This window comes from Hemiscyllium ocellatum, chromosome 3 (assembly GCF_020745735.1).
Source record: "Hemiscyllium ocellatum isolate sHemOce1 chromosome 3, sHemOce1.pat.X.cur, whole genome shotgun sequence".
Lineage (NCBI taxonomy): Eukaryota > Metazoa > Chordata > Chondrichthyes > Orectolobiformes > Hemiscylliidae > Hemiscyllium > Hemiscyllium ocellatum.
This window is the reverse complement of record NC_083403.1, coordinates 32,836,919-32,862,762: the sequence shown is the minus strand read 5'-3', so window position 1 is coordinate 32,862,762 and position 25,844 is coordinate 32,836,919. Positions and strand designations below refer to the sequence as shown.

At 41.1% G+C, this 25,844-nt stretch overlaps 1 protein-coding gene across 1 annotated transcript in view; it reads left to right on the top strand.

Moving 5' to 3' along the window:
• qrsl1 (glutaminyl-tRNA amidotransferase subunit QRSL1) overlaps positions 1-25,566 on the top strand; it is a 45,267-nt gene extending 19,701 nt beyond the window's left edge. Inside the window, exons 4-11 of the mRNA XM_060856568.1 lie at positions 534-630; positions 2,124-2,294; positions 3,872-4,047; positions 9,155-9,267; positions 14,381-14,573; positions 19,765-19,882; positions 22,824-23,029; positions 25,277-25,566. Coding sequence (XP_060712551.1) covers positions 534-630; positions 2,124-2,294; positions 3,872-4,047; positions 9,155-9,267; positions 14,381-14,573; positions 19,765-19,882; positions 22,824-23,029; positions 25,277-25,488 — 1,286 coding nt within the window. The 3' untranslated portion in view covers positions 25,489-25,566. The remainder of the gene's footprint in view (positions 1-533; positions 631-2,123; positions 2,295-3,871; positions 4,048-9,154; positions 9,268-14,380; positions 14,574-19,764; positions 19,883-22,823; positions 23,030-25,276) is intronic.
• Positions 25,567-25,844: the final 278 nt, after the last annotated feature.

The following is a 25,844-nucleotide window of genomic DNA, read 5'->3' as shown; positions in this document are numbered from 1 at the left end:
GGCACAAACAAGACTGATTGATTGATTGATTGATTGATTGATTATACCCTTATATTTGCAAATAATCTACCAAAATTCCAACTTGTTTACAAAGATATTTCAAACATATTTTATAAGAAAAGCTATTCCTCAAGACAAGCTTGTCTGTCAAATATGACTGATTTAATAATATTGTGATCTTCAGCTTGTTTTACGTTTATTAATCAAAGTTACCCGATCAAACCATCCTCTCTTCTGGTCCCTCCACTGAAATGATTCTACTCACTGAAGTATCTACCCTTCATTTTGTTTTCACACATTGATTTACATTTTCAATGCAGGGTGGGTCTAAATGCTAGGTGCAGATTTCACTCAAGCATTGATCAAATGCAAAGTTCAGGGCAGTACTCACGCTGGCGAGACAAGAAGTAAATTAACTATGTTGACAAATGATTTTAATCTGAAAATAATTTAACTCCGTAGTTCCCGCTCTCTAATTATACTTTGTCGTGGACCCTGTGGTGTATATAATGAGTTTGCTCTATTGCTTGCAGGCTACATTCCCCCTTTTAATGCCACGGTTGTCCAGAGGTTACTGGATCAAGGTGCTGTTCTTGTGGGAAAGACCAATCTTGACGAATTTGCAATGGGGTAAGAACATAACTTGCCTGAATCATGTGTTGGCAATACATTATTTTAGGACTGAGGTGTGGAGAAATTTCCCTACCCCAGGTTGTGGATCCTCCATTGTTGAGTTTTTTGAGGTTGGGATAGAGATTTTTGCTGCTCATTGGGAGAAATTTTAAAATAGAGATGAGAACTCAAAAGGTGGTGGAGGAGGAGGACGTAGGTGTAAATGTGTACAAGTCGTTAAAGGCAGTAGCAAAGACTAAGAAAGCAGTTAATTGGACAGCATTCTGAGCTTTATCAATAGGGGCAAAGACTACAAGAACAGGGAGATTATGTTGAACTAATATAAGGCACTAGTTCAGCTTCAGCTAAAATATTCCATCTAGTTCTGGGCTCTACACTTTAGAAAAGATTTGAAGGTATCTGAGAGAGTGCAGAAGAGATTCATGAAAATGGTTTCCGCAATGAGGAATTATAGATATGACAATTAACTGGAGAAGCTGGGACTATTTTCCTTGGAGAAATGGAGGCTGAGAAGAGATCTGGTTAATTTATTCAGTCATAACGTGACAGGAATTAGGAAACAAATGTTGCCACTCATGAATGAATCAAGAATGAGCGAGCACTGATTTAAAGTTATTAGTAAAGAAAGCAAAAATGATGTAAGGAATAACTTCTTCAAGCTTTGGTTAGGATCTGGAATGTAAAACCTGAAAGAATGATGGAGGCTGGTTCAAAAGATTATCAGACAGTCATTTGAAAAGGAAGAATGTGCAGGGTTATGGGACAAAAACGAGAGAGATGCACTGCTCATTCGGAGGAGCAGCACGGACACCCTGGGCCAATTGGCCTTTTTCAGTACTCTACACATTCTATGGTTCTGTGAAACTTTGGGAACACAAGGCTGTGGAGAATGGGTAGGAAAATGATGTTGAATTGAAAGATCAGTTCTGGAAGGTGAAGCAGATTCAAGGAGGCAGACAGTCCATTTCTGCTCCTAGTTTTAAGTTCTTCTTAACTCTTTCTTGACAATTTATGTAATGTTAATTTGCACTGCGTTGTATTTAAAAGTATCTGTACTTGAAATATTCCATCTTTTTCAGACTTACTCAGTAACGTTTTAGAATTTCGGAAGTGTTGGTACAAATTTCTGTAGGTTCACTATCTCTGCTGTTAATCAATCTATTGTAGTCTCATTTTCTTTTATTTTCCCATAACCGCTATATTTTTTTTGCTGTTCAAATCTCACCTAATATTTGCTGGCTGTTGTGATTGCCCATAGAACACCAAAGCAGGTCATAGCAATGATCTGACTAGCCATACTAAATACATTGCATTGGTGTAACCACATGTTTTTTCTGCTGTTATCTCAGCTGTTTCTTAATTGCAGTTTTGAGATGTCAGGTTCCCAACTATAACGAGGCCTCAATGGTGTCAGCCTTTAGTTCAAAAGTGAAAACCTGATGAGTAACTGTCCCCATAATGTCACAACGTAACAAATATTAATTCCCTAGGAGCGGGAGTATTGATGGCATTTTTGGACCAGTGAGAAATCCTTGGGGATATTCCGAACAGTACAGAGAACGATTTGCTCGTGACCAGAAACTGGAAGATTCCAATTGGGTTATTGCAGGCGGTAGTTCTGGAGGTAGTGCAGTAGCAGTGGCTTCACAGACCTGTTTTGCGTGAGTATTCCAAAACATTTCTATTCCCCAGTCACCAGATTTACATTTTTTAAAACTATTTAATAATTTCAAACTGAAGATTTTTAAAAAGTGTGGTACGTATGAAAAAGCTAAAATCCAACTTCGAAAGATCAGTTGGTAGTTTAGGCACTGTCCATTGGCACTTGGCTTTCACGTGCAGGAGCTTTGCTGAAACACTCCATTTTAGGTAGCAGCATTACTACCAGAATTTTAAAAAAGTAATTTGTGAAGAATAGTGACAACGCCACTATTTTCCTTGAAAAAGTGTAAAAGGTATGAGCAGGTAGGGACAAAGTTAAGTTTTGGCTTGTGTGAGACAAAGACTCAGCTTACATGACTTGAATCAGATAAGAACTTGCAGTAAAAAAATGAGGTGCTAGAGGCAAGGGTAGTGGGTTAACAAGGTGAAAAAGCATTCATTATGTGGAGCCAGTTAACAAGGTGAAGAACATCCATTGTATAATTCCAGATGGCTTACTGTTAATGCTCGCTGATTGTAACAGTCACCCAATCAATATAGATATTGCCTTTGGAGGCTGCTCCTTGTAAGTGACTATATAATATATTAGGAAACTGTTGATGAGAGAAGATGCGTATCTCTGTTCACATCAGCGATCATTCTCTCTTCCTCCAGGGCCCAGAATAAAGATGAAGGAGGTAAAACGATACTGTGTCTGAGTGTTTGCTTTGACTGATACAGGAACAGGGAAATGGGGCGACACTGTTACAATGAGAATGTGGAGGTGGCCTGTTTTCTTCAGATGCTGCAAATGCATAACAAAAGCCATCCCACAGTGCTGTAATAGGGAGTTTCATGGCAATAAATATCCAAGTCAGGATGGCAAATGATTTGAAAGGCATGTTGAAGACATGGTGTTCCCATGCTTCTACAGCCATTGTTCTTCTGTGTTGTTGAGGGTGAATGTTTAGGTGCATTCAAATGTATTTGGTCCATAAAATTAAATATATTCTTCAGAGTCTTGGATGACCTACAAAGCAAGTAGTTCAAAGCCCTGGAGAACTACTGCCTGTGTTGCATTTGCATATGCACTGTTCTTGTGTACTGCTGATGAAGCAGATATGCTGACTTAACAACCTATTTAACCATACCTGTGAAAATCAACAAGTATCACTATCCTGAGCTCAGAATCATTAAGAAGCATTTTTACTAGGGTTCTGGCTCGAAACCTGTGACATTTGGTACAAATTGAATCTTATTTCAGATGAATCTTCAGCGCTCCATCTGTTTCCATATTGCTCATTTCCCAGAATTTATCTTCAGTCTTATCATGCTTCAACTTTTGTTTATTCTCTATTTAATTGTTTTATTCCCTTCTTTATGATGAATTCCTTAATTTCCAGTGAAGAGGATAATTTGACACTCATACAGTTAGATTTTAGATTAGATTCCCTACAGTGTTGAAACAGGTCCTTTGGCCCAACAAGTCCACACGACCCTCCGAAAAGTAACTCACCCAGTCCTATTTCCCTCTGACTAATGTACCTAACACTTTGGGCACGGGCACGCAACACTAATTGTGCAACATTTCTCTCAGTTCTCTAGGTTCAGACACGGGTGGTTCCACACGCAATCCTGCAGCCCACTGTGGTATTGTGGGATTCAAGAGTTCCTATGGTTTGCTATCTCGTCATGGTCTCATACCGTTAGTCAACTCTATGGATGTTCCTGGTATTATGACCAGGTGTGTAGATGATATAAGCACGGTACTAGGTAGGTTACTCTTCATTAAAATATCTCTGTATTTGTGCTTACTTCACACTTCAAAACCAAGAGTCAGAGGGTCAATAGCTCATATGAGTGATGCATGAAAAAGATTAATTCACTTCTGCTAAATTATAGGAAAGTAAGAAAAAGTAACAGGAATACACTTAAGTTCATCAGGCCTGTTCTTCTGTTCAGTATGATCATGGCCAATCCTCTCCTTCACCTCCACGTTTTTTCCATCTGCTCTCCATATCCCCAGTACTGAAAGAGATCAGAAAACTCTTCCAACCGTGAATAATGGAGACAAAAATAGAAATTGCTGGAAAAGCTCAGCAGGTCTGGCAGCATCTATGGAGAGAAACCACAGTTAATGTTTCGGGTTGAGTGATCTTTCCTGTGAGTAATGGAGCTCCTGTAACAAAGTGAAAGTCGGCAGGTGACCATAGAGACCACTTTGCTGCTGGTAGGGCCTCTGTTGTTCAGTCTGGAGGCTGCCGGCATGTTGAGCATCTGCTGACTTGTGAAATTTTCAATACCTTTTATAGATATGATGAGTCAAATAGCTGACCCTCATTCATCTGATTCCATATTGCTTTCTGTCATGTGTAAGATGTGAGTTAACCAATGAATACCAGCTGTTGATCACCATCTCAGTTAGGACTGATGAGCGCCTTATAATAGTGCATTGTAAAAGGATCCCATTGAAACTGCACCAGCTGTTTGAGCAATCCAGTTAATCCTATTCTGTTTCCCTTTGTCAGAACTTTTCTCTTTAAATTAATTAGATAATTCTTTTGAAAGTTGCCATTGAGTCTGCATCAAGACCATAAGACATAGGAGTGGAAGTAAGGCCATTCAGCCCATCGAGTCCACTCCACCATTCAATCGTGGCTGATGGGCATTTCAACTCCACTTACCCGCATTCTCCCCGTACCCCTTAATTCTTCGAGACATCAAGAATCTATCAATCTCTGCCTTGAAGACATTTAGCGTCCCGGCCTCCACTGCACTCTACGGCAATGAATTCCACAGGCCCACCACTCTCTGGCTGAAGAAATATTTGCGCATTTCTGTTCTGAATTGACCCCCTCTAATTTTAAGGCTGTATCCAAGGGTCCTAATCTCCTCGTCTAACGGAAAAAAATTCCTAGTGTCCACCCTTTCCAAGCCATGTATTATCTTGTAAGTTTCTATTAAGTCTTCCCTTAATCTTCTAAACTCCAATGAATACAATCCTAGGATCCTCAGCCATTCCTCGTATGTTAGACCAACCATTTCAGGGATCATCTGTGTGAATCTCCGCTGGACACGTTCCAGTGCCAGTATGTCCTTCCTGAGGTGTGGGGACCAAAATTGGACACAGTACTCCAAATGGGGCCTAACCAGAGTTTTATAAAGTCTCAGTAGCACAACGGTGCTTTTATATTCCAACCCTCTTGAGATAAGTGACAACATTGCATTTGCTTTCTTAATCACGGACTCAACCTGCATGTTTACCTTTAGAGAATCCTCGACTAACACTCCCAGATCCCTTTGTACTTTGGCTTTACGAATTTTCTCACCGTTTAGAAAGTAGTCTATGCTTTTATTCTTTTTTCCAAAGTGCAAGACCTCGCATTTGCTCACGTTGAATTCCATCAGCCATTTCCTGGACCACTCTCCCAAACTGTCTAGATCCTTCTGCAGCCTCCCCACTTCCTCAGTGCTACCTGCCTGACCACCTAACTTCGTATCATCGGCAAACTTCGCTAGAATGCCCCCAGTCCCTTCATCCAGATCATTAATATATAATGTGAACAGCTGCGGCCACAACACTGAACCCTGCGGAACACCGCTTGTCACCAGCTGCCATTCCGAAAAAGAACCTTTTATCCCAACTCTCTGCCTTCTGTCAGACAGCCAATCCTCAATCCATGCCAGTAGCTCACCTTGAACACCATGGCCCTCACCTTGCTCAGCAGCCTCCCGTGTGACACCTTATCAAAGGCCTTTTGGAAGTCTAGATAGACCACATCCACTGGGTTTCCCTGGTCTAACCCACTTGTCACCTCTTCAAAGAATCAGGCACCTGAATGAGTCAAAATCCTTGTTACTTGTTGCTTACACACATTCTTCATGATGCCTCTCATTCTTTTGTCAATCCCTTCAGCCATTTGGCCCACCAAGTCTGCATCGACCCTCAGAGCTTCCCATCCTGTCTCCGTAACCCCACATTTACCATGGCCAACCCACCCAAGCCTGTACATCCCTAGACATTATGGGACAATTTATTCACTCCATTATTCACTCTTCATTCACTCCATCTAAACTTGTGATTTTAAAATACATCAAACATATTTACTCTAAGTAACCTCACTTTGTCTAATCTATCCACATAACCATATTAGCGCATTCCAGGCAGCATATTCCAGTGTTTAAAGATTTTTTTTTTCAAAGTCGCTCTTTTATTTCCCTCCCAATAAGTGAATTTCTAGGACTAAGTACATAATTGTATGGGTGGTATGGTGACCTCAGTAGTTAACGTTGCTGCCTCACGGTGCCAAGGACCCAGGTTCAATTCCAACTACGGTCGGTGTGGTGCTCGCACATTTTCCACGTGTCTGCGTGCGTTTCCCTGTGGGTGGTTTGGTTTCCTCCCACAGTCCAAAGATGTGCAGGTTAGGCGGATTGGCCATACTAAATTGTCCCATAGTAAATGTGGGGTTACAGAGAGTGGCTGGGATGCTCTGAGGGTCAGTGCAGACTCTCAGCCAAATGGCCTCTATCTGCACTGTAGGGAATCTATGATTCTTACTCCTCTGATTACAGGTGAGAAGAATTCATTTAAGACCTTACCCAAATTCACTGGCTCCTCACAGTTGCCCTTTAGGGTGTAATGGTATCCTTTCCCTGGTAATCCTCTTGCTGTTACTAACAAAAAACCTTGGGAGTTTTCCTTCATCTTATCTGCCAAAGAGGCCTTTGTCCGCTTAGTCTCCTTTTCAGGCAACCTCCAATACTTTGTATACTTTGGAAAGGTCCCCCTGTTTTTTATGCTCTGTACATGACATATGTTTCCTTCTTTTTCTTTATCAAACTTTCTATCCCTTGATATCCAATTCTTATTGTCCTTGCTCTTCATTCTTACAAGAATATGCTGGCCCTGGGTGAGTGAGTGAGTAGGTAGGTAGGGGAGCATGTGATGGGAGTGAATGAATGCAAAAGGTTGAATTCTAACTATGCCACTTTTAAATACTCTTCCACTTTCCAAATGTAGACAAAGTAGGCAAGTAGTTGCACTCGGTCTATATTTTACAGATCTATCTAATGAAATTGAAATTGGCCTTCGCCCAGCTCAGAACTTAATCTCTGCACTACCCTTATCTCTTTCCATCATGACTTTGAAACTTAGAGTTATGGTCACTATCTCCAAAATGCTTGCGCACCAAAACTTCAACAATTCAATTGACTTCATTCTCTAGGATTAATTCTAACACTGCCTCATCTGTAATAGGAATTCACACAAAATAGGGGTCAGAAGCATCTGGTCATGGCATTCATGCAGTCGCACCACAGGCTCTCCTACCTACCCACTCATCGCCCATCCCTTTACTCATTTGCCTCTGATTTCCATTCACCCAGGTTTCTCTCTCTCTCTCTCTCTCTCTCTCACTCACTCACTCCCTCTCATTTGGGGTTGAATACCATTGCAGAACAATATAGAGTAGCTATGAAGGTATCAACTCACACCTCTACCTATTCATAGAAACCTAAGATAGAGCAGGCCATTCAGCCCATCAAGTTTGTTCTCCGTTCAATCAGATTATGGCTTATCTGAAAATTGTCAAATCCACTTTCCTGCCTTTTCCCAATAACTCCTGATTTCCTTATTGATTAAAAATCTATCTCAGCTTTGAATCTACTTAATGGCCCAACCTCGACAGGCACTCTGAGATAATAAATTCCTTTTCATCTCGGTTTTAAATGTGCAACTCCCTTTTTCTGAGATTATGCCCTCCAACTTTGACCCTTCCACATCTAACTTGTCGAATGCCCTCAGAATTTCATCTGTTTCATTAAGATCACCTCACGTTCTTCTAAAGTACAACCTCTCCTCATATGACAGTCCCTCCATATCTGGGATCACCTCGTTGAATACATCCGAGTGAAGCTTCTGTGGACCCTGATGTCAGTATATCCGAACCGTTCCCTTGCCCCAGCTTTTCTTTAGTGTACTGTTGCTGAATCCACCAACTCAGTCGTGAACATATATTGCCATCTATTTTGGCCAGAACAACTTCACATTAGAGGGGCAGCTCCGTGCAAATGCTTTGAGTTATATTTACGTATATTTTGAACAACAGCTTGGTGAACCGCTTGAGCCACAGTGCCTTTCTAGCCACCTGTTGGACAAGCGTGTTTCTTTTACTATCAGTAAAACTTCCTGGTTTTAAAAGCCTGCCTCCTCATGTGCTTTATTAATTGCTTTCACAACATGTCCCATCATCTCTTCATAAAAGTACAAAGCCCCAGGTGTCTCGATCTCTCCCTCCATCTGGTTTATAATAATACCATTTAGTTTCAATCAGGTCTCCATCGTCCTGTTGCCAAAATATATTAGTTCACACTTTTCTTTGTTGAATTTTTCTCTATGACATGCACACCCATTCCACCACTGTCTGTTTTCTCTTGAATTTGTATTCTTGATAATTCCATTTTCATACCTATTTTATAGACCGATCGTGTTTACTCATTAGGTTCAAGCTTGGCCTCCAAATATCAGCATCGCACTGTTTGAACAAAAACTGTCAACTTCCCTCCATAAAAATGGAAAATAAAATCAACTTCTCACTTCTCCAGTAGACATCATGAGAGTAGTAACACAATGGGCAAGCATTGTATATCAGATGGAAGTGAAAGTGGAAGATTAGGAAGTGTAGCCAAAAACAGGGAAGTTGGACAATATATTTTTTAAAAACACCTTATGGAAAATAGTATCTAGGAGAAACCTTTCAAATGTTATCCTCTGATCTGATGTTCAGTGTCCATTGTACCAGCTCAGCCATTCACTATGTTCTGGTAACTTTTACTTTTGGGCTATGGTTTTAGTAATTTTGCTGTAATACTTGAATAGGTACACTTGCGGGGCATGATCCAAAGGACTCTACCACAATACAGGACCCCTTTGAACCCTTTGAATTACCTGATGAGATTGATGTAAGAAATCTGAGTGTGGGGATCCCAAAGGTAAGGCCTGTAACTAGGTTTTGTAAGATAACTTCCAAAAGCAATTTAATTTTGAAAAGCAGTTATCCAGTTTCCTAACATGTTTTGTGTTATTCTAATTTATTCTGATCAAAAGAGGACACTGAGGTAGTTTATAAAGCTTTTTTTGATCAATAAATTGTGGCACGTTTGTGTTGGAAACAATAGATGTTGAGTACAATATAAAAATCCCCTAACTGGAAGCAATATAATGGGAAGCTGGAAATCTAAAAAACAAAGTGCTGGAGACCCTTTGGAGAAATGGGTTCTGGAGAAGGGTCACTGGACTTGAAATGATGACTCGGCTTTCTCTACGCAGACGCTGCCAGAAACACTGCGGTTCTCCAGCAGTTTCTGTTTCTGCTGGAGAAACTCAGTGGGTCTGGCAGCATTTCTGGAAAAAGCAGTGGAGTAATCTCTGAAGAAGAATCTTTGGACTCGAAATGTTAACTCTTTCTTCTGTCCACAGATGTTGTCAGACCAGCTGAATTTCTCTAGCACTTTCTATTTCTAATATAAAGATCCCCTTTCTCTCTCATTGAGTAAAACTACCAATTTGACGGATGTTGGCTTTCATTCTTACTAAACTCCCCCTAGTCAGTGCACAGAAGATTCCCATCATTTTAGGCTACGCACAGTTCTTGAAAATGAAATGTCAGAAGTCTAATTAATACTCCCAACTAGGTCCCAATTTTCCATTGAACCAAGTGCTTCTCATTTAGATCTCTCAGATTTAAGAAATTTAAACAAATCTTGCTAGCGAGGACTTTTTGCAAATCACTTAGAGTCATGGAGATGTCTAGCATGGAAACAGACCCTTCGGTCTAACCTGTCTGTGCTGATCAGATATCCCAACCCAATCTAGTCTCACCTGCCATCATCCAGCCCATATCCCTCCAAACCCTCCCTATTCATATACCCATCCAAATGCCTCTTAAGTGTTGCAATTGCACCATTTTCCACCACTTCCTCTGGCAGCTCATTCCATATACTTACCACCCTCTGTGTGGGAAAAGTTGCCCCAAAGATCTCTTTAATATCTTTCCCCTCTCACTCTAAACCTATGCCCTTAAGTTCTGGACTCCCCAACCCCAGGGAAAAGACTTTGCCTATTTACCCTATCCATGCCCCTCTATAATGTCACCCCTCAGCCTCTGACGTTCCAGGAAAAACAGTGAGAATAGCAGTATTCAGAGTGAGACAATCATGGCAATTAAACTCTGCTGAAACCTACCTTTAACCTACCAGAGGTCACTCAGTCAGCTCAAACAAGAGAGAATCCCGCCATTGCCTCTTGACATTCAATGGCATTACTGTTGCTGAATTCCTCCACTCTTGGGACTTGAGGCTACCATTGACCAGAAACTGAACTGAACCAGCCATGTCAATACAGTGGCAACAAGAGCAGGTCTGAGGCTAGGAATCTTGCAGCAAGTCACTTGCCTCCTATCTTCCCAACAGCTGAAACCATTGCATTTGGTCCCTGCTTTAAAATTTGTTCCCTAGCTGCTGACTTTGATTTTATTATTGTCAAATGTATGGAGATACAGTGAAAAGTATCGTTTTCCGTGTTTACCTGACATAGCTACATCAGAGTAATTGAACAGAATGCAGAATTGAGTGTTACGGCTACAGAGAAGGTACAAAGAAAAATCAACTTTAATGTTTGAGAGGTCCATTCATAAGTCTGATAAGACCGGGGAAGAAGCTGTTCTTGAATCTGTTGATACATGTTTTCATGTTTTTGTATCTTCTATCCAACAGCAAAGTGTGCAAGAGAGTATAATGTAGGTAGGAAGGGTCTTTGATTGCTTTGGCTGCTTTCCTGAGGCAGCAGGAAATATAGAGGGAGTCAATGGGTGAAAAGTTGATTTGAGTGATGGTCTGGGTTGTTCTTACAACTCTGTAATTTCTTGCAGTCTTAGGCAAAGCAGTTGCCATATTAAGCTGCAATACATCCAGGTAGGATGCTTTCTATGGTTCATCTATAAAAATTGGTAAGAGCCATCGGACATGCCAAATTTCCTTAGCCTTCTGATGAAGTAGAGGTGTTGGTGTGCTTTCTTTACTGTAGCTCTGATCTTCTCACTGACAACTGCCTTGAGACTAAACCAAAATGCTCACAACCTTGCTGTTATATTTGACTCTAATCTGAGCTTTTGGCCACATATCTGTGTCATCATGATCCACCTCTGTAACATTGTCGGGTATGCCCTGCCACGGTTCATCTACTGATGATTTTGTGTCTTTGTTATCCCCAAGCTTGAATATTCAAATTCTGGCTGGCTTCCCACATTCAACTCTCAGTAAACTGGAAGTCACCCAAGACTCTGCTTCTTGAGTCCTTATTTTTAGCAAGTCCAGTTTGCACATCACCCATATGCTCACTAACCTACATTCGTTTTCCAATCAAACAACATCTTATTTTTGAAAGTTTCTTTGTTTTCCATATGACTTTAACTCTGCAACTCTAGTCTCTCCAGTCCTACATATGCCCTGATGTGATTCTGATCTTTTGAGAATCCCTGAATTTAGTAGTAATTTAATTTATGATACCATCTTGAGCTGCTGAAACAATAAATGTTTGTTTGTTTTTCTCCTTTCATTGAATATGAGTGTCACTGACGGGCTAGCATTTGTGGCCCACCCCTATTTAGTCTTGAACTGAGTGGCTTGCAAGTCTACTTCAGAGGGAGGGTACTAGTCACCACGTTGCAGACAGTCTCAAGTCGCATGCAAGACAGATTGGATGAGGATTTCATTCATGAACTAGATTAGTTTTTACATTTTTATTAGTTTTTGATGGTCACCATTACTGATACTAACTTTGTAAATTGAATTTAAATTCTGTGTTGGGATTTGAACCACATTACCCAGAGTGTTAACCTCGGCCTCTGGCTTACTAGTCCAGTGACATTACCATCAGGCCACCATCTTTTCCCTTATCTCTCTGACTCTCCAACTCATTTTCTTCATTCGGTTGAACTTGCTTCTACGACCAAGATTTGGCCATCGAACTGAAAATCACCTCATATAGCTCAGTGACTAATTTTGTGAATTCTCATGGCACAAAATAATTGCAAGTTCTTATTGACAGGTTTTGAATTTTTTTCAGTAATGTTTTTTATTATTATTATTATTATCATCATCATCTCTATAAGAAAGCAGTAGAGCTTTTATTTTGTAAATGTATAGGACTTGCTTAACAGAGAGTACAGTACACTTGCAGTTTACACCTCAATATATTTGGAATGAATGGCAGTCTGTTCACTTGGTTACTTTGAAATCAGCACTGTAACTGTGAAATAAGTAATGTTTACCAATGCAATTTTAAAAATAGACAATTGTGCATTTCATTTCTCAGATCTTTTTATTTGTTTAATTTCTATCATTTGCATGTGCTGCACAATAGCACCACATGCTACTAAAGTACAATATTACTTACTATTTGATGTATGAATAAAAGTAACTTGATCTTTAAATGTGGTATAGTGTTTTATTGAAGCTATGCTGTGTTTGTGTACTCTTGTTATTGCAGATATACAATGGTTTGTCAGTGTTAGATAGGTCGATACCACTGTGTCAATACAAATAAGAGCAAATTTGGAATGGGAGCAGGCCACTTGAACCCTCGAGTCTGGTCTGTCATTCAGTAAGATTATAGCTAAGCTGTTTGTTGTCTCAACACCATATCACTGCCTACTTTGCCAATCCTTGTCTCCCATTAGTTCAGAATCTTTCTATCTCTGCCTTAAAGCTATGCAATGATCCAGCCTCCACCACTCTCTAAAGAAGAGAGGTTCGCAGACTCATGAACCTCAGAGAGAATAAATTTCATTTCGTCCCTTTTTAACTATATCCATTAGGTCTAGTCTGATGCATCGGAGTTCATTTACAAAACTCTTAACACAAACAGCCTTCTGATTTAGAATAATCATTCCTGCCCAGATTAGTTTGTAGGCTTTGCTTCTACTCTCTTTGATTCTCAATTCACTTCTGGCCTCTGTGCAAGAGTTTGCTTGTGGGGGATGCTGAATGGACAGTCTTGTGATAGCCCCTCCCGTCTAAATCAGGAAAGAAATTGGAATAACAGCCACCAGGTCTGTTCTCACATAATAAATGAGATCAGAAAAGATATTTCTACCTCCTTCCTCCCCAAAAACATCCATCTAAAATTAGTTTATACGGTCGGGACATGAGCTCAGTACCCTTCAAAAGTCCTTCGATCCCTGTTTTAGTGCATCAATGCAGAAGCTAGGCATTGAACAAATTTTAGACAATGGGTGCAGGAGTAGGCCATTCTGCCCTTCGAGCCTGCACCACCATTCAGTATGATCATGGCTGATCACCCTTTAATCAGTATCCTGTTCCTGCCTTATCTCCATAACCCTTGATTCCACTATCCTTGAGAGCTCTATCCAACTCTTTCTTAAATTAATTCAGAGACTAGGCCTCCACTGCCCTCTGGGGCAGAGCATTCCACACATCCACCACTCTCTGGGTGAAGAAGTTTCTCCTCATCTCTGTCCTAAGTGGTCTACCCCGTATTATTAAGCTGTGTCCTCTGGTTCGGCACTCACCCATCAGCGGAAACCTATTTTCTGCCTCCAGAGTGTCCAATCCTTTCATAATTTTATATGTCTCAATCCGATCCCTTCTCAGTCTTCTAAGCCCAGTCGCTCCAGTCTTTCAGCATAAGGTAGTCTAGTCATTCCAGGAATTGACCTCGTGAACCTACGCTGCACTCCCTCAATAGCCAGAATGTCTTTCCTCAAATTTAGAAACCAAAACTGCACACAGTACTCCAGGTGTGGTCTCACGAGGGCCCTGTACAGAAGAACCTCTTTGCTTCTATACTCAATCCCTCTTGTTATGAAGGCCAGCATGCTATTAGCCTTCTTCACTACCTGCTGTACCAAAATGCTTACCTTCATTGACTGGTGTACAAGAACACCCAGATCCTGTTTGGTTCTTTATAATTGAATTGCTGGTTGAAATTCTGTCCAGAACTTTGGTTTAGTACCGATTAATTTGAAAGAGGGGACAGATTTTAAATTTCTCCTTCAATTAATCAACCTCTTTCTTGTTTTGAAAGGAATATCATGCCCCAGGATTGTCCAGTGAAGTCCTGAAAACCTGGATAAAGGCTGCAGACCTATTTGAAAATGCAGGTGCCAGAGTTGTTGAAGTCTCCCTACCTCATACCCAATACTCAATTGTCTGCTACCATGTCCTGTGCACAACAGAAGTAGCGTCAAACATGGCACGCTTTGATGGACTAGAATATGGTACGGAGCAACTATGGTATGGATGAAGATATGGTATAGGTTTACTGAATGTGATCTCAGTAGACAGTAGTTACCATACATGTGAGAATTAAGAATCAATATCTAATGGATAAATACATGATATCTTCGCAGAGACGATAAGACATGTTTAAAATGGCTGGAAAAATAACTTACTAATTCTGAATTTGTAGAAACATGAGGATAACCGCTCGGTTTGAGACAAAATCATGGCCTGAACTAAACGAAGCCCAGTTAGGAGGGCCAGCACCATCCGTGGAAGTATTGTGGTTTGTGACTGAGGCTTTCCATTGGATGCCTTACTGATGCTTCAGCAAACCACTGATAACAGGACCACAGGCATGGGCCATGAGATGGTTATTCTCCCCCTCCCTCCAATTCTCGAGATATCTCCAGCTCCTCTACTTTCACCCCATCCCAACACATCTAATCCATTCCGCCCACCAAGGTCAATCAGAGTGTAGTGCAGAAAAGCACAGCAGGTCAGGCAGCATCGGAGGAGCTGGAGAATCTGATCTCCAGAATCTGCAGTCCTCACTTTGACTACAGTCAAACATCCAGGTTTTATCACTTCAGCATTGACTTGCTGAGTTGGGTTTGCTGAATTTCCAGATGGTAATGTTCAGATTAAATTTGAGGGTACACTCCCACATTTTGATCATAAAAACCATAATGAACAAATTTGATTAACGTGCTTTTGCCTTCTCATCAGAGGATGAGTCAGATAACATGTTGTGTACAAACAACTGCTTGTGAAATATACCACCGCTTAATCAGCCCTGATTGATTGATAACACTGCAGTTTCTGTTGTGGAAGGCTGATGCTCCAAAATTGAAGGGCTACAACACTATCATAGAGTCAATAGAGATGTCCAGCATGGAAACAGACCCCTTGGTCCAACTCCTCCATGTCGACCAGACATCCTAACCTAATCTAGTCCCATTTTCCAACACTTGGTCCATATCCATCTCAACCCTTCCTATATATATATACCCATCCAGATGCCTTTTAAGTGCTGTAATTTTACCAGCCTTCACTTCCTTTGGTAGCTCATTCCATACATGCATCACCCTCTGCATGAAAAAGTTGCCCCTTAGGTCCCTTTTATGTCTTTTCCCCTCTCACCCCGAACCTGTGCTTTCTAGTTCTGGACTCCGCCCTCACCCAAGTGAAAAGACCTTGTCTATTTATCCTATCCATGCCACTCATGGTTTAATAAACCTCTATAAGGTAACCCCCTCAGCCTCCGACGCTCCAAGGAAAACAGACCTTGCCTATTCAATCTCTCCCTATAGCTCAAATCTTCCAACTCTGGCAACATCCTTGTAAATCTTTTCTAAATCCTTTCATGTTTTGCAACATCCTTCCAATAGGAAAGAGACCAGAATTGCACGCAATATTCCAAAAGTGGCCTAAGTAATGTCCTGCACAGCCACAAGTTGACCTCCCAACGCCTATTCTTAATGCTGTGACCAATAAAGGAAAGCATGCCAAATGCCTTTTTCACTATCCTATCCACCTGCGTTTCTACTTTCAAGGAGCTATGAACTTGCACGCCAAGATCTCTTTGTTCAGCAACACTCCCCAGAATCTCACAATAAAGTGGATAAGTCATGCTCTGATTTGCTTTTCCAAAATGCAGCACCTTTGCATTTGTCTAAACTAAACTCTGTCTGCCATTTCTCAGCCCATTGGCCCATCTGATCCAGATCCCATTGTAATCCGAAATAACCTTCTTCGCTGTCCACAAGACCTCCACTTTTGGTGTCATCTGCAAACTTACTAACTGTACTTCCTATGTTCACATCCAAATCATTTATATAAATGACGAAAAATAGTGGACTCCGCACCAATCCTTGTGGCACGCCACTGGTCACAGGCCTCCAGTCTGAAAAGCAACCCTCCACCACCCCGCTCTGTCTTCTACCTTCGAACCAGTTCTGTATCTAAATGGCTAGTTCTCCCTGTATTCCATGAGATCTAACCTTGCTTACAAGTCTCCCTTGAGGACCTTGTTGAACGCCTTACTGAATTCCGTATAGATCACGTCCACTGCTCTGCCCTCATCAATCATATTTGTTACTTCTTCAAAAAACTCAATCAGATTTGTGAAACATAATTTCCTATGCACAAAGCCATGCTGACTATCCCTAATTTTTCAGATGAGACATTTAACTGAGACTACATCTGTCTTGTTATTTAAAAGATCCTGCAAAACAATTTCAAAGAAGAGTGATGGAGTTCTCCTGGTCAATATCTATCCCACTACATATGTAATTAGAACTGATTATTGTACTCCTGTGTAATTGTCACATTTCCTACATTACAATAATGGACTTTAGGACTGGCTCATTCGATACAAAGCTCTTCAGGATATCCTAAAGATAAATGTAGATCTGTCTTTGGTTGTTTGACACATACAAATTCAATTAGACGAAGTCAGAGTTCCTTAGCAATTGAACCAGCAGTAATTAATGAATAGAGCTACTTGAAATGAGTAGCAGAGATTGTTCCAGCAACTGAGTGCATCACAATAAATTAACACTAATATGATGACTGTTAATTATGGCAGCAATCAAATTCTGATATTACTACAAATGGCTGCAATAGTTTGAAGTTAAACCTCAACATAACTAATAAATTATCATCAGATGTTCAAATTATATACATGATTAATAATGTTCCAAGATTGATATGTTTTTATCATTGCAATTGTTGATCTGAGTTGACCTCCCTTCTGTTTTTTGAGACACAAGTGGCAGGGTTTTCTCTTCCTTTTGGATGGAGTTAGTTCCCTTTCGAGGTAAAGCCAGTTTTTGTACAAACAACAATATTGGAATTAACTGGCTTGCCTCTTATTGTTGACCTCCGAAACCGTACCATTAAATTACACACTTCTTCTGCAAACCTGAACAGTATTAGCTAATCTTCTGACTTAATATGCTGTGTATTTGTGAAAAGTGCCTTTTTGCACCTGCTCAGTTCAATTTTTCACAGAAGAGAAGAGTATCTTTTTTCCGACAACATCTGCTAGAGGTTAAGCCATTTATTTTAATTTCGATGAGGAATCCGCACTGTGCAATTAACAATCTGAGTAGCAGATTAAAGAAGATTTTTTTCCTTTTCCTGTTAATCATTCCCAACAATCTGTACATGTTTAGAACTCCTTTGAGCCACTAAACCAGGTCAGCTTCACATTACCTCCTCTTTCATTAGAAATCACACTCAGGTTGTGAAATGCTTACATTGCTCTTATTCTCTGGATTTGAGCTCCAAAATATCTTTTGACAGTAATAAGGCAGATTTTGATTGTATGCTTCTACGTTGTAATTAAGTTAAAAGCTTCACGAACTTATAAGACATTGTCACAAAACTGAAGGACGGAATTAACTTGCTCTCCACCCTCTCTGACTCTCATCCCTGGGGTGATTGATGTATGAAGAGAGACTGGATTGGTTAGTACTAAGTTCACTGGAGTTTAGAAGAATGAGGGAGACCTGCCAGAAACCTACAAAATTCTAACAGGAGTAGACAGGATAGATGCAGGAAGGATGTTCCTGATTAGGAGCGAGTCCAGAGTTGAAAGATATGGGAAACGCCATTTAGAACCAAAATGAGAAATTTCTTCACCCAGAGAGTAGCGTGTCTCTGGAATTCTCTGCCACAGAAAGCAGTTGATACCAAAGCATGTATGTTTTAAAGAAGGAGTTAGATATACTTTGTAGGCCTAAAGGAATCAAAGGATATGGGGAAAAAGTGGGAACAGTCTGTAATGATTACCCATGATCCTATTGAACAGAGAGCAGGCTCAAAGAACTGAATGGTCTCTTGTTGCTCCTATGTTTCACAGATTAGCTTTCAAATTCAAATTCCATTTGAGGAGCCTTCTTATGGCACAGTAGTAGTGTCGCCCCGCCCCCAGCCGGACTGGGAGGCACAAAGTTTAGTTGTTATACTAAAGGAGGTGGGGGCGCTGGTGGGAGAGAGAGAAAGAGAGAATCGGAAGGCAGCATTTCCTGACGTTTGCTGGTACCTTCTACCAGCGTGAAAGCACAAAGGTTGATTGGTCAAATTACATTACCTGCATTATCCAAACGATAGCTTGGTTAGCTCACATCTGCAGATGTTTTTAACAAAAACAGAAGTTGCTGGAAAAGCTCATCAGGTCTGGCAGCATCTGTAAAGAGAAATAAGTTAATATTTCAGGTCCGGTGACATGTCCTCAGATCACCGGACCTGAAACGTAAACTTGGATTTCTCTTCACAGACACTGCCAAACCTGATGAGCTTTTCCAGCAACTTCTGTTTTTGTTTCCAATTTACAGCATCCGCAATTTTTTTCGGTTTTTAGTTATGCAGATGTTTTTCGCCATGGTTCCATGGCCCCAGCTGATTAAACTTTAATGACCTTTTGTACACTTTGCATCTTTTTCGATAAAGGAGGAATTAAGCTGATGTCACATCTCTTCGTAGAGCCTGCATGAAATAGAACCTGGTCACTGAGGGAGGTAAATTGGCAGCTATTTTCAAAGTGCTTCGTGAAAATGCCCTTTGACAAGTAGAAATTGTTAATTTTTCTTTAAAAGTGTGATCTGTGAATCTAGCCGATTACCCTCAAAACTGATATTTCATATCACGTGCCTCCAACTATTTGTGGGGCTCTCTGTTTGTCCAGGAGCATAATCTAATAAAAATTAACACCAAAACAAAGCTGGAGACATTTGGATGGGTACCTCTTGGTCAAAGAGTTAGGTTTCATGCAATAACTTAAAGGAGTAGTGCAGTGGAGAACAGAGAATTTCAAGCTGAGACATTGGAAAGCACAGCTCCCAGTGGTGTGACACAGCAATCGGACAGATTTTAAAATTTGACACTATTCCATGTCCAAATGTGACATTTGTACGAAACAAAAACCAAAAGAACTGTGGATGCTGTCAATCAGAAACAAAAACAGAAATTGCTGGAAAAGCTCAGCAGGTCTGGAAGCATCTGTGAAGAAAAATCAGAGTTAATGTTTCGGGTTGAGTGACCGTCCTTCATGTACTGTTGCCATATCTTGTTCATCTGTTTCGGCAGAAAATGGCATGTTTGCAGACAGCAGGGGAGTATGTGCAACGGCAGCTCTTGGCGGCATTTTATCTTTATACTCATTTCAGATATTTTTGTTTAAAGGGCACCGCAGTGAAATCGAAAGTTCCACAGAAGCCTTGTATGCAGCAACCAGGCATGAAGGATTCAATGATGCAGTCAGAGGAAGAATCCTGGCCGGAAATTACTTCCTTTTAAAACAGTAAGGGAGCTTTCTAATCAGGTTATAAGCTGGCTCATATTTACTCAGAGTGTGTGTTGCCAACGCCAGAGTGCCTGGCAAAATGGCTGCTGCCTGCACAAGCACAGATGTCACCACGATGACAGAGGATACGTTTGCACATAGGATGGGTGGGTGCATGGGTAAAGTCACTAACGCTCAGGGAACTGTCAATTCCCACTCTCTGCTTGCAACTCCAGTGTTGGGGATCTCGCAGTATGGTCCCCATCATTCCCTTCCCCTTATTCCTGGCTGCACTCTATCCACTTGCTCCCTCCCACTCCTCTATCTGTATTTGGCAACTCCTCACACACCCCATCTCTCAATTAATTTCGGATTGACAAATAGGGTTAAGGAGAATCCAAATGGTTTTTACAAATACATTAAGGAAAAGGGTAACTAGGGAGCAGATAGGGCTCCTCAAAGATCAGCAAGGCAGTCTTTGTGTGGAGCTGCAGAAAATTGGGGAGATACTAAACAAGTATTTTACATCAGTGTTTACTGTGGAGCAGGACACTGAAGATACAGAATGTCGGGAAATAGATGGTGACATCTTGAAAAATTTCCATATTACAGAGAAGGATGTGCTGGATGTCTTGAAACACACAAAATTGGATAATTCCCCAGGACCCAATCGCATGTACCCTAGAACTCTGTGGGAAGCTAGGGAAGTGATTGCTGGGCCCTTGCTGAGATATTTGTATCATCGATAGTCACAGGTGAGGTGCCGGAAGACTGGAGGTTGGCTAACATGGTATCATTGTTTAAGAAAGGTGGTAAGGACAAGCCAGGGAACTACAGACTGGTGAGCTTAATGTTGGTGGTGGGCAGGTTGTTGGAGGGAATTGTGTGGGACAGGATTTACACGTATTTGGAAAGGCAAGGATTGATTAGGGATAGTCAACATGGTTTTGTGTGTGGGAAATCATGTCTCACGAAAGTGATTGAGTTTTTTTTTGAAGAAGTAACAAAAAGGATTGATGAGGGCAGAGTGGTGGACATGATCTATATAGACTTCAGTAAGGCATTCAGCAAGGTTCCACATGGGGACCTTATTAGCAAGGTTAGATTTCATGGAATGCAGGGAGAACTAGCCATACAGGACTGGCTCAAAGATAGAAGAGAGAAGGTGGTGGTGGAAGGTTGTTTTTCAGACTGGAGGCCTGTGACCAGTGGAGTGCCACAAGGATCAGTGCTGGGTCCACTACTTTTTGTCATTTCTATAAATGATTTGGGTGTGCGTATAAGAGGTACAGTTAGTAAGTTTGCAGATGACACTAAAATTGGAGGCGTAGTGGACAGCAAAGAAGGTTACCTCAGAGTACAATGGGATCTTGACCAGATGGACCAATGAGCTGAGGAGTGGCAGATAGAATTTAATTTAGATAAATGTAAGGTGCTGCATTTTGGGAAAGCAAATCTTAGCAGAACTTATACACTTAATGGTAAGGTCCTGGGTAGTGTTGCTGAACAAAGAGACCTTGGCGTGCAGGTTCATAATTCCTTGAAAGTGGAGTTGCAGGTGGACAGGATAGTGAGGAAGGTTTTTGGTATGCTTGCCTTTATTAGTCAGAGTATTAGTTGGGAGGTCATGTTGCAGCTGTACAAGACATTGATTAGGTCACTTTTGGAATGTTGCATGCAATTCTGGTCTCCTTCCTATCGGAAGGATGTTATGAAACTTGAAAGGTTTCAGAAAAGACTTACAATGTTGTTGCCAGTGTTGGAGGATTTGAGCTATAGGGAGAGGCTGAACAGGCTGGAGCTGTTTTCCCTGGAGTGTCGGAGGCTGAGGGGTAAACTTATAGAGGTTTACAAAATTATGTGGGGCATGGATAGGATAAATAGACAAAGTCTTTTCCCTGGGGTGGGGAGTCTATAACTAGAGAGCATTGGTTTAGAGTGAGAGGGGAAAGATATAAAAGAGACCTAAGGGGCAACCTTTTCACACGGAGGGTGGTGCGTGTGTGGAATGAGCTGCCAGAGGAAATGGTGGAGGCTGGAACAATTGCAACATTTAAAAGGCATCTGGATGGGTATATGATTAGGGAGGGTTTAGAGGGATATGGGTCAAGTGCTGGCAAACGGGACTAGATTGGGTTGGAATATCTGGTCGGTATGGACCATTTGGAATGAAGGGTCTCTTTCCATGCTGTACATCTCTGACTCTGTGACTCTAGTTAACTAAACATGCATTCATAATTTGCACGTTAGTTGTCCCCAGCACATAATTGTAGACTACTGTGCACAACTGAGGAAGCTGTCCTTTGCTGGAGATGCTGTATTCAGCTGTCTGATTGGTAAGGAACTTAAAGGTCCCATCTTAAGGACATTCTCATGGAGTTCTGATTTAAAATGTTTTGCTTAACAACCAGCCCTGAAAAGATAACAAGACGAAACAAAGAGCTGCAGATACTGGAGACCTGAAACAGGCAAAAACAGAAATTACTGAAGAAACTCTACAGGTCTGGCCACATTTGTGGAGAGAGAAAAACTGAGTTACCATTTCAAGTTCAGCAACCCTTCTTCACAACTCCAGTTCTGAAGAGGAAGTGAAGAAGGGTGACTAGACTTGAAGCATTAACTCTCCACAGATGCTACCAGATCTGCTGAGTATCTCCAGTAAGTTCTGTTTCTGTTTGTCACTGAAAAGATATTATTCAGCCCCAAGTAATTCACATGTGAAGCATGCTGCGACATTGAGAGGTGCATTGGGATGCTGTATAAATGTAAATATTTCACTCTTGGGTTTTGAACTATCTGCATACAGCTCAGCATTGTGGTTCTTCATAAGGGTTGGGGGAAAAATTCGCCTCAGCCACTGTCTGTCTGAAATATTGTCACCCTAATGTTGAATCATTATGTTGCCTGTCTATGTCATTTCTTTACAATTTCCTTTTTATTTCATGGTTAAATCTCTCAGGAATTATGATCACTTCTTTGTAAAAGCCCAGAAAGTGAGACGTCTCATTGCCAATGACTTTCTGAAGGTATTTGGATCTGGTATTGATGTGCTGCTTACACCCACAACCCTAAGTGATGCCTTCACGTATCATGAGTTCATCAAAGAAGATAACAGGACAAGGAGTGCCCAAGAGGATATTTTTACACAATCTGTAAACCTAGCAGGTACATGCTGCACTTTATCTGCCCAACACTCCAGCTTTACTTGGCTTTCTAGTTTTCACACATTTCATTGTATTTTTCATGAATTACTTCACATTGTATCAGTAAAGTCATACTCAAGTGTTTCACACTTGTTTAGTTCGGTCTCCTTTCAAAAAAGTATTGCATGCATCACTCTGAGCAAGATCCTCCATTGTTGGTGTAATAGGGACGGGAAAGACTATTGGTGGAATTTGTATGGAATGCGGTTTTTTTTTTAACAGAATATTTTCCACGGTAGCTTTGAACAGGGTTTAGGAAACACAATATTGGGAATGCAAAATTGCTAAAAATAAATATTTCAAAGAAAGTGAACAATTTTGCAGGGTATGTCCCGACAGGGGTCTGAAACTTCTACAAGCCTAAAAGAAATATTAGTCTGATAGTAGACTGAAGAGACAAGAAACCCTGGAAACGCAATAATGAACAAGCAACAAAAATGTCCATGGTTCCCAAGGGTGTCCAGGTAGACACTGCGCAACTCATTTCACAGTTCACCGTGCAGATGATCCTGCAAAAAGTCATGTATTCAGCTTTGATACTCTCCACTTGTCACCCCAAGCGGCTTAACACGGTCCAGGCCAATGCAGTCTATTTGACTAATGCCCCATCTACCATCTTCAGCATTGACTCTCTCTAACACTAATGCACAGTGGCAGCAGTGTGTGTCATCTACAAGATGCAATATTGCAACTCATTATGGCTCCTTCAAAAATCACCTTCCAAACCTTTTGATTTCGATCCCTGTGAAGGATAAAGGCAGCAAACACAAAAGGGTCACCACCACCATGTTTCCCTCCAAGCCTCTCACCATCCTGATTTGGAATTACATCACTATTCCTTCACTGTCACTGATTCAAAATCCTGGAGCTACTTTCTAAATAGCACTTTGAATGTACATGCACCCCAACGTCTATAGCAGTTGAATAAGGGGCACAACACCACCTCTCATGCTTTGGGGATAGGTATAATTACCGACTTTGTGAATGACATTTGCACCCTGAGAACAGAGAAAAAGTTGGGACTGTTAGCCTAGAATTGTATGCCTTGAGTACAAAGGCACTTCTGCAGGGCACTGCTGATGTCTGGAGAATAAGTCTATGCTGGGCAGACACTCATTGCTATTTGTGCCACTGTTCAAGAGAAAAACAGCAAATCCAGTAGCAACTTCAAAATCCCAGCCCCTGCTGCAGCTGGAACAAGATAAGTTAGCAGATTTTCTTATTGGTTCACAGAATGCAGGCATCGCTAGCTAGACTAGCATTTATTGCCTGCCCCTAATTGTTCAAAGGAAAGTTAAGAGTCAATCACATTGCCATGGGTCTGGAGTCACATGTAGGCTAGATCAGGTAAGGATAGTAGATTTGCTTCCCTAAAGGACACTAGTGAAACAGATGGGTTTTTCCAACAATCGGGGATGGTTTCATGATCATCATGAGACTCTTAATTGCAGATTTCTTTTATTATTAATTGTAGTTAGCAATTTGAAGTCAATTTGAATGTTCATCCAGCTGGCATCTTAAATTAATCAGAATTATAACTCAAAGGACATTGGAAGCAGATCCCAAATATGTAGGTGAAACAATGAGTGATGTGAAATACCCCTTGGCCCATGCTCCCTCCCACAACACTGTTCACTGACTTTCCCATTGGCCCTGTCGACTGACCATTCCCAGAGCCTCAATCCTGACTGACGCACCAGCTCTGATCAATGACCCCTTCCCCACCTCCCAGTTGCTGACCCTTTTTCAACCCTCCATTTAAGTTCAGCAGGATCTCCACATCCTTAGTCTTGGCAATCTCTGCACCCTCCTGGTTTATCCACACCCTTCATTATTAATATTATTCCTGGGATCTAAGGACGTGGAAGTACTAACCTATGGAAAGCAGGTGGTTATGGATGAATATCATAGCAATTTAAACAGAGATTCTTGAGCTTTGCTGAATTGATTTACTCAGTATGTCTTTGGGTTTATTGGGATTTACAATGGACCCGATGATATAGGTTCAATGCAGTCCTGGGATAGTACAGACCAGATGGACAGTTTTTCTTCTTCAAACCTTTTATCTGTTCATTTTTTATCCCCTTTGCGACCTCAGTCAGGAAATGCTCTGAAACAAAACAGCAATAGTGAATGAAGTGAAATAAAAATGTTGAGGACGTAACAAATTTTGTTTTTACCTCATTAATATCTTGATTTTGCTTTTCAGGTTTGCCTGCTGTGACAGTCCCGACTGCTCTATCAGAAAGAGGATTGCCACTGAGCATTCAGTTTATTGGACGAGCTTTTTGTGATAAGCAGCTCCTAACAGTTGCCAAATGGTTTGAGCAGCAAATGAATTTTCCACATATTAACATCCAGGGACTATTAAATCATTACAATGAGCTTCACAAACCCCACAATTCAGTTGGAGCTATCTGAAATTACAAGTTTGTAAGGTGTAAAAGTTTGAAATGACCTTTTTTTCTATAAAAATTAAATTCAGCTGTCAGAAATACAGCATGTGTTTAATATTGAGATGGAATGAGAAGCGTGTAAGTAAAATTTGTGGGTTTCTTTTCTGGTGATGGAGGGACTGAATGTATGTAGATGTGATGTCACTGAGGTGGGCTGGTTGTCCTGGTTGATGTCAGGCTCTTTAATTTTGTTGAATCTTCACTCCTCCATTGAGGAGGATTCCAACACACTCCTGACCAGTGCTGGCAGGTGATGGATGGGCTTTGGGGAGTCAAGTGGTGAGTACTCACCCACAGATTCCTAGCTTCTTAACCTGCTCT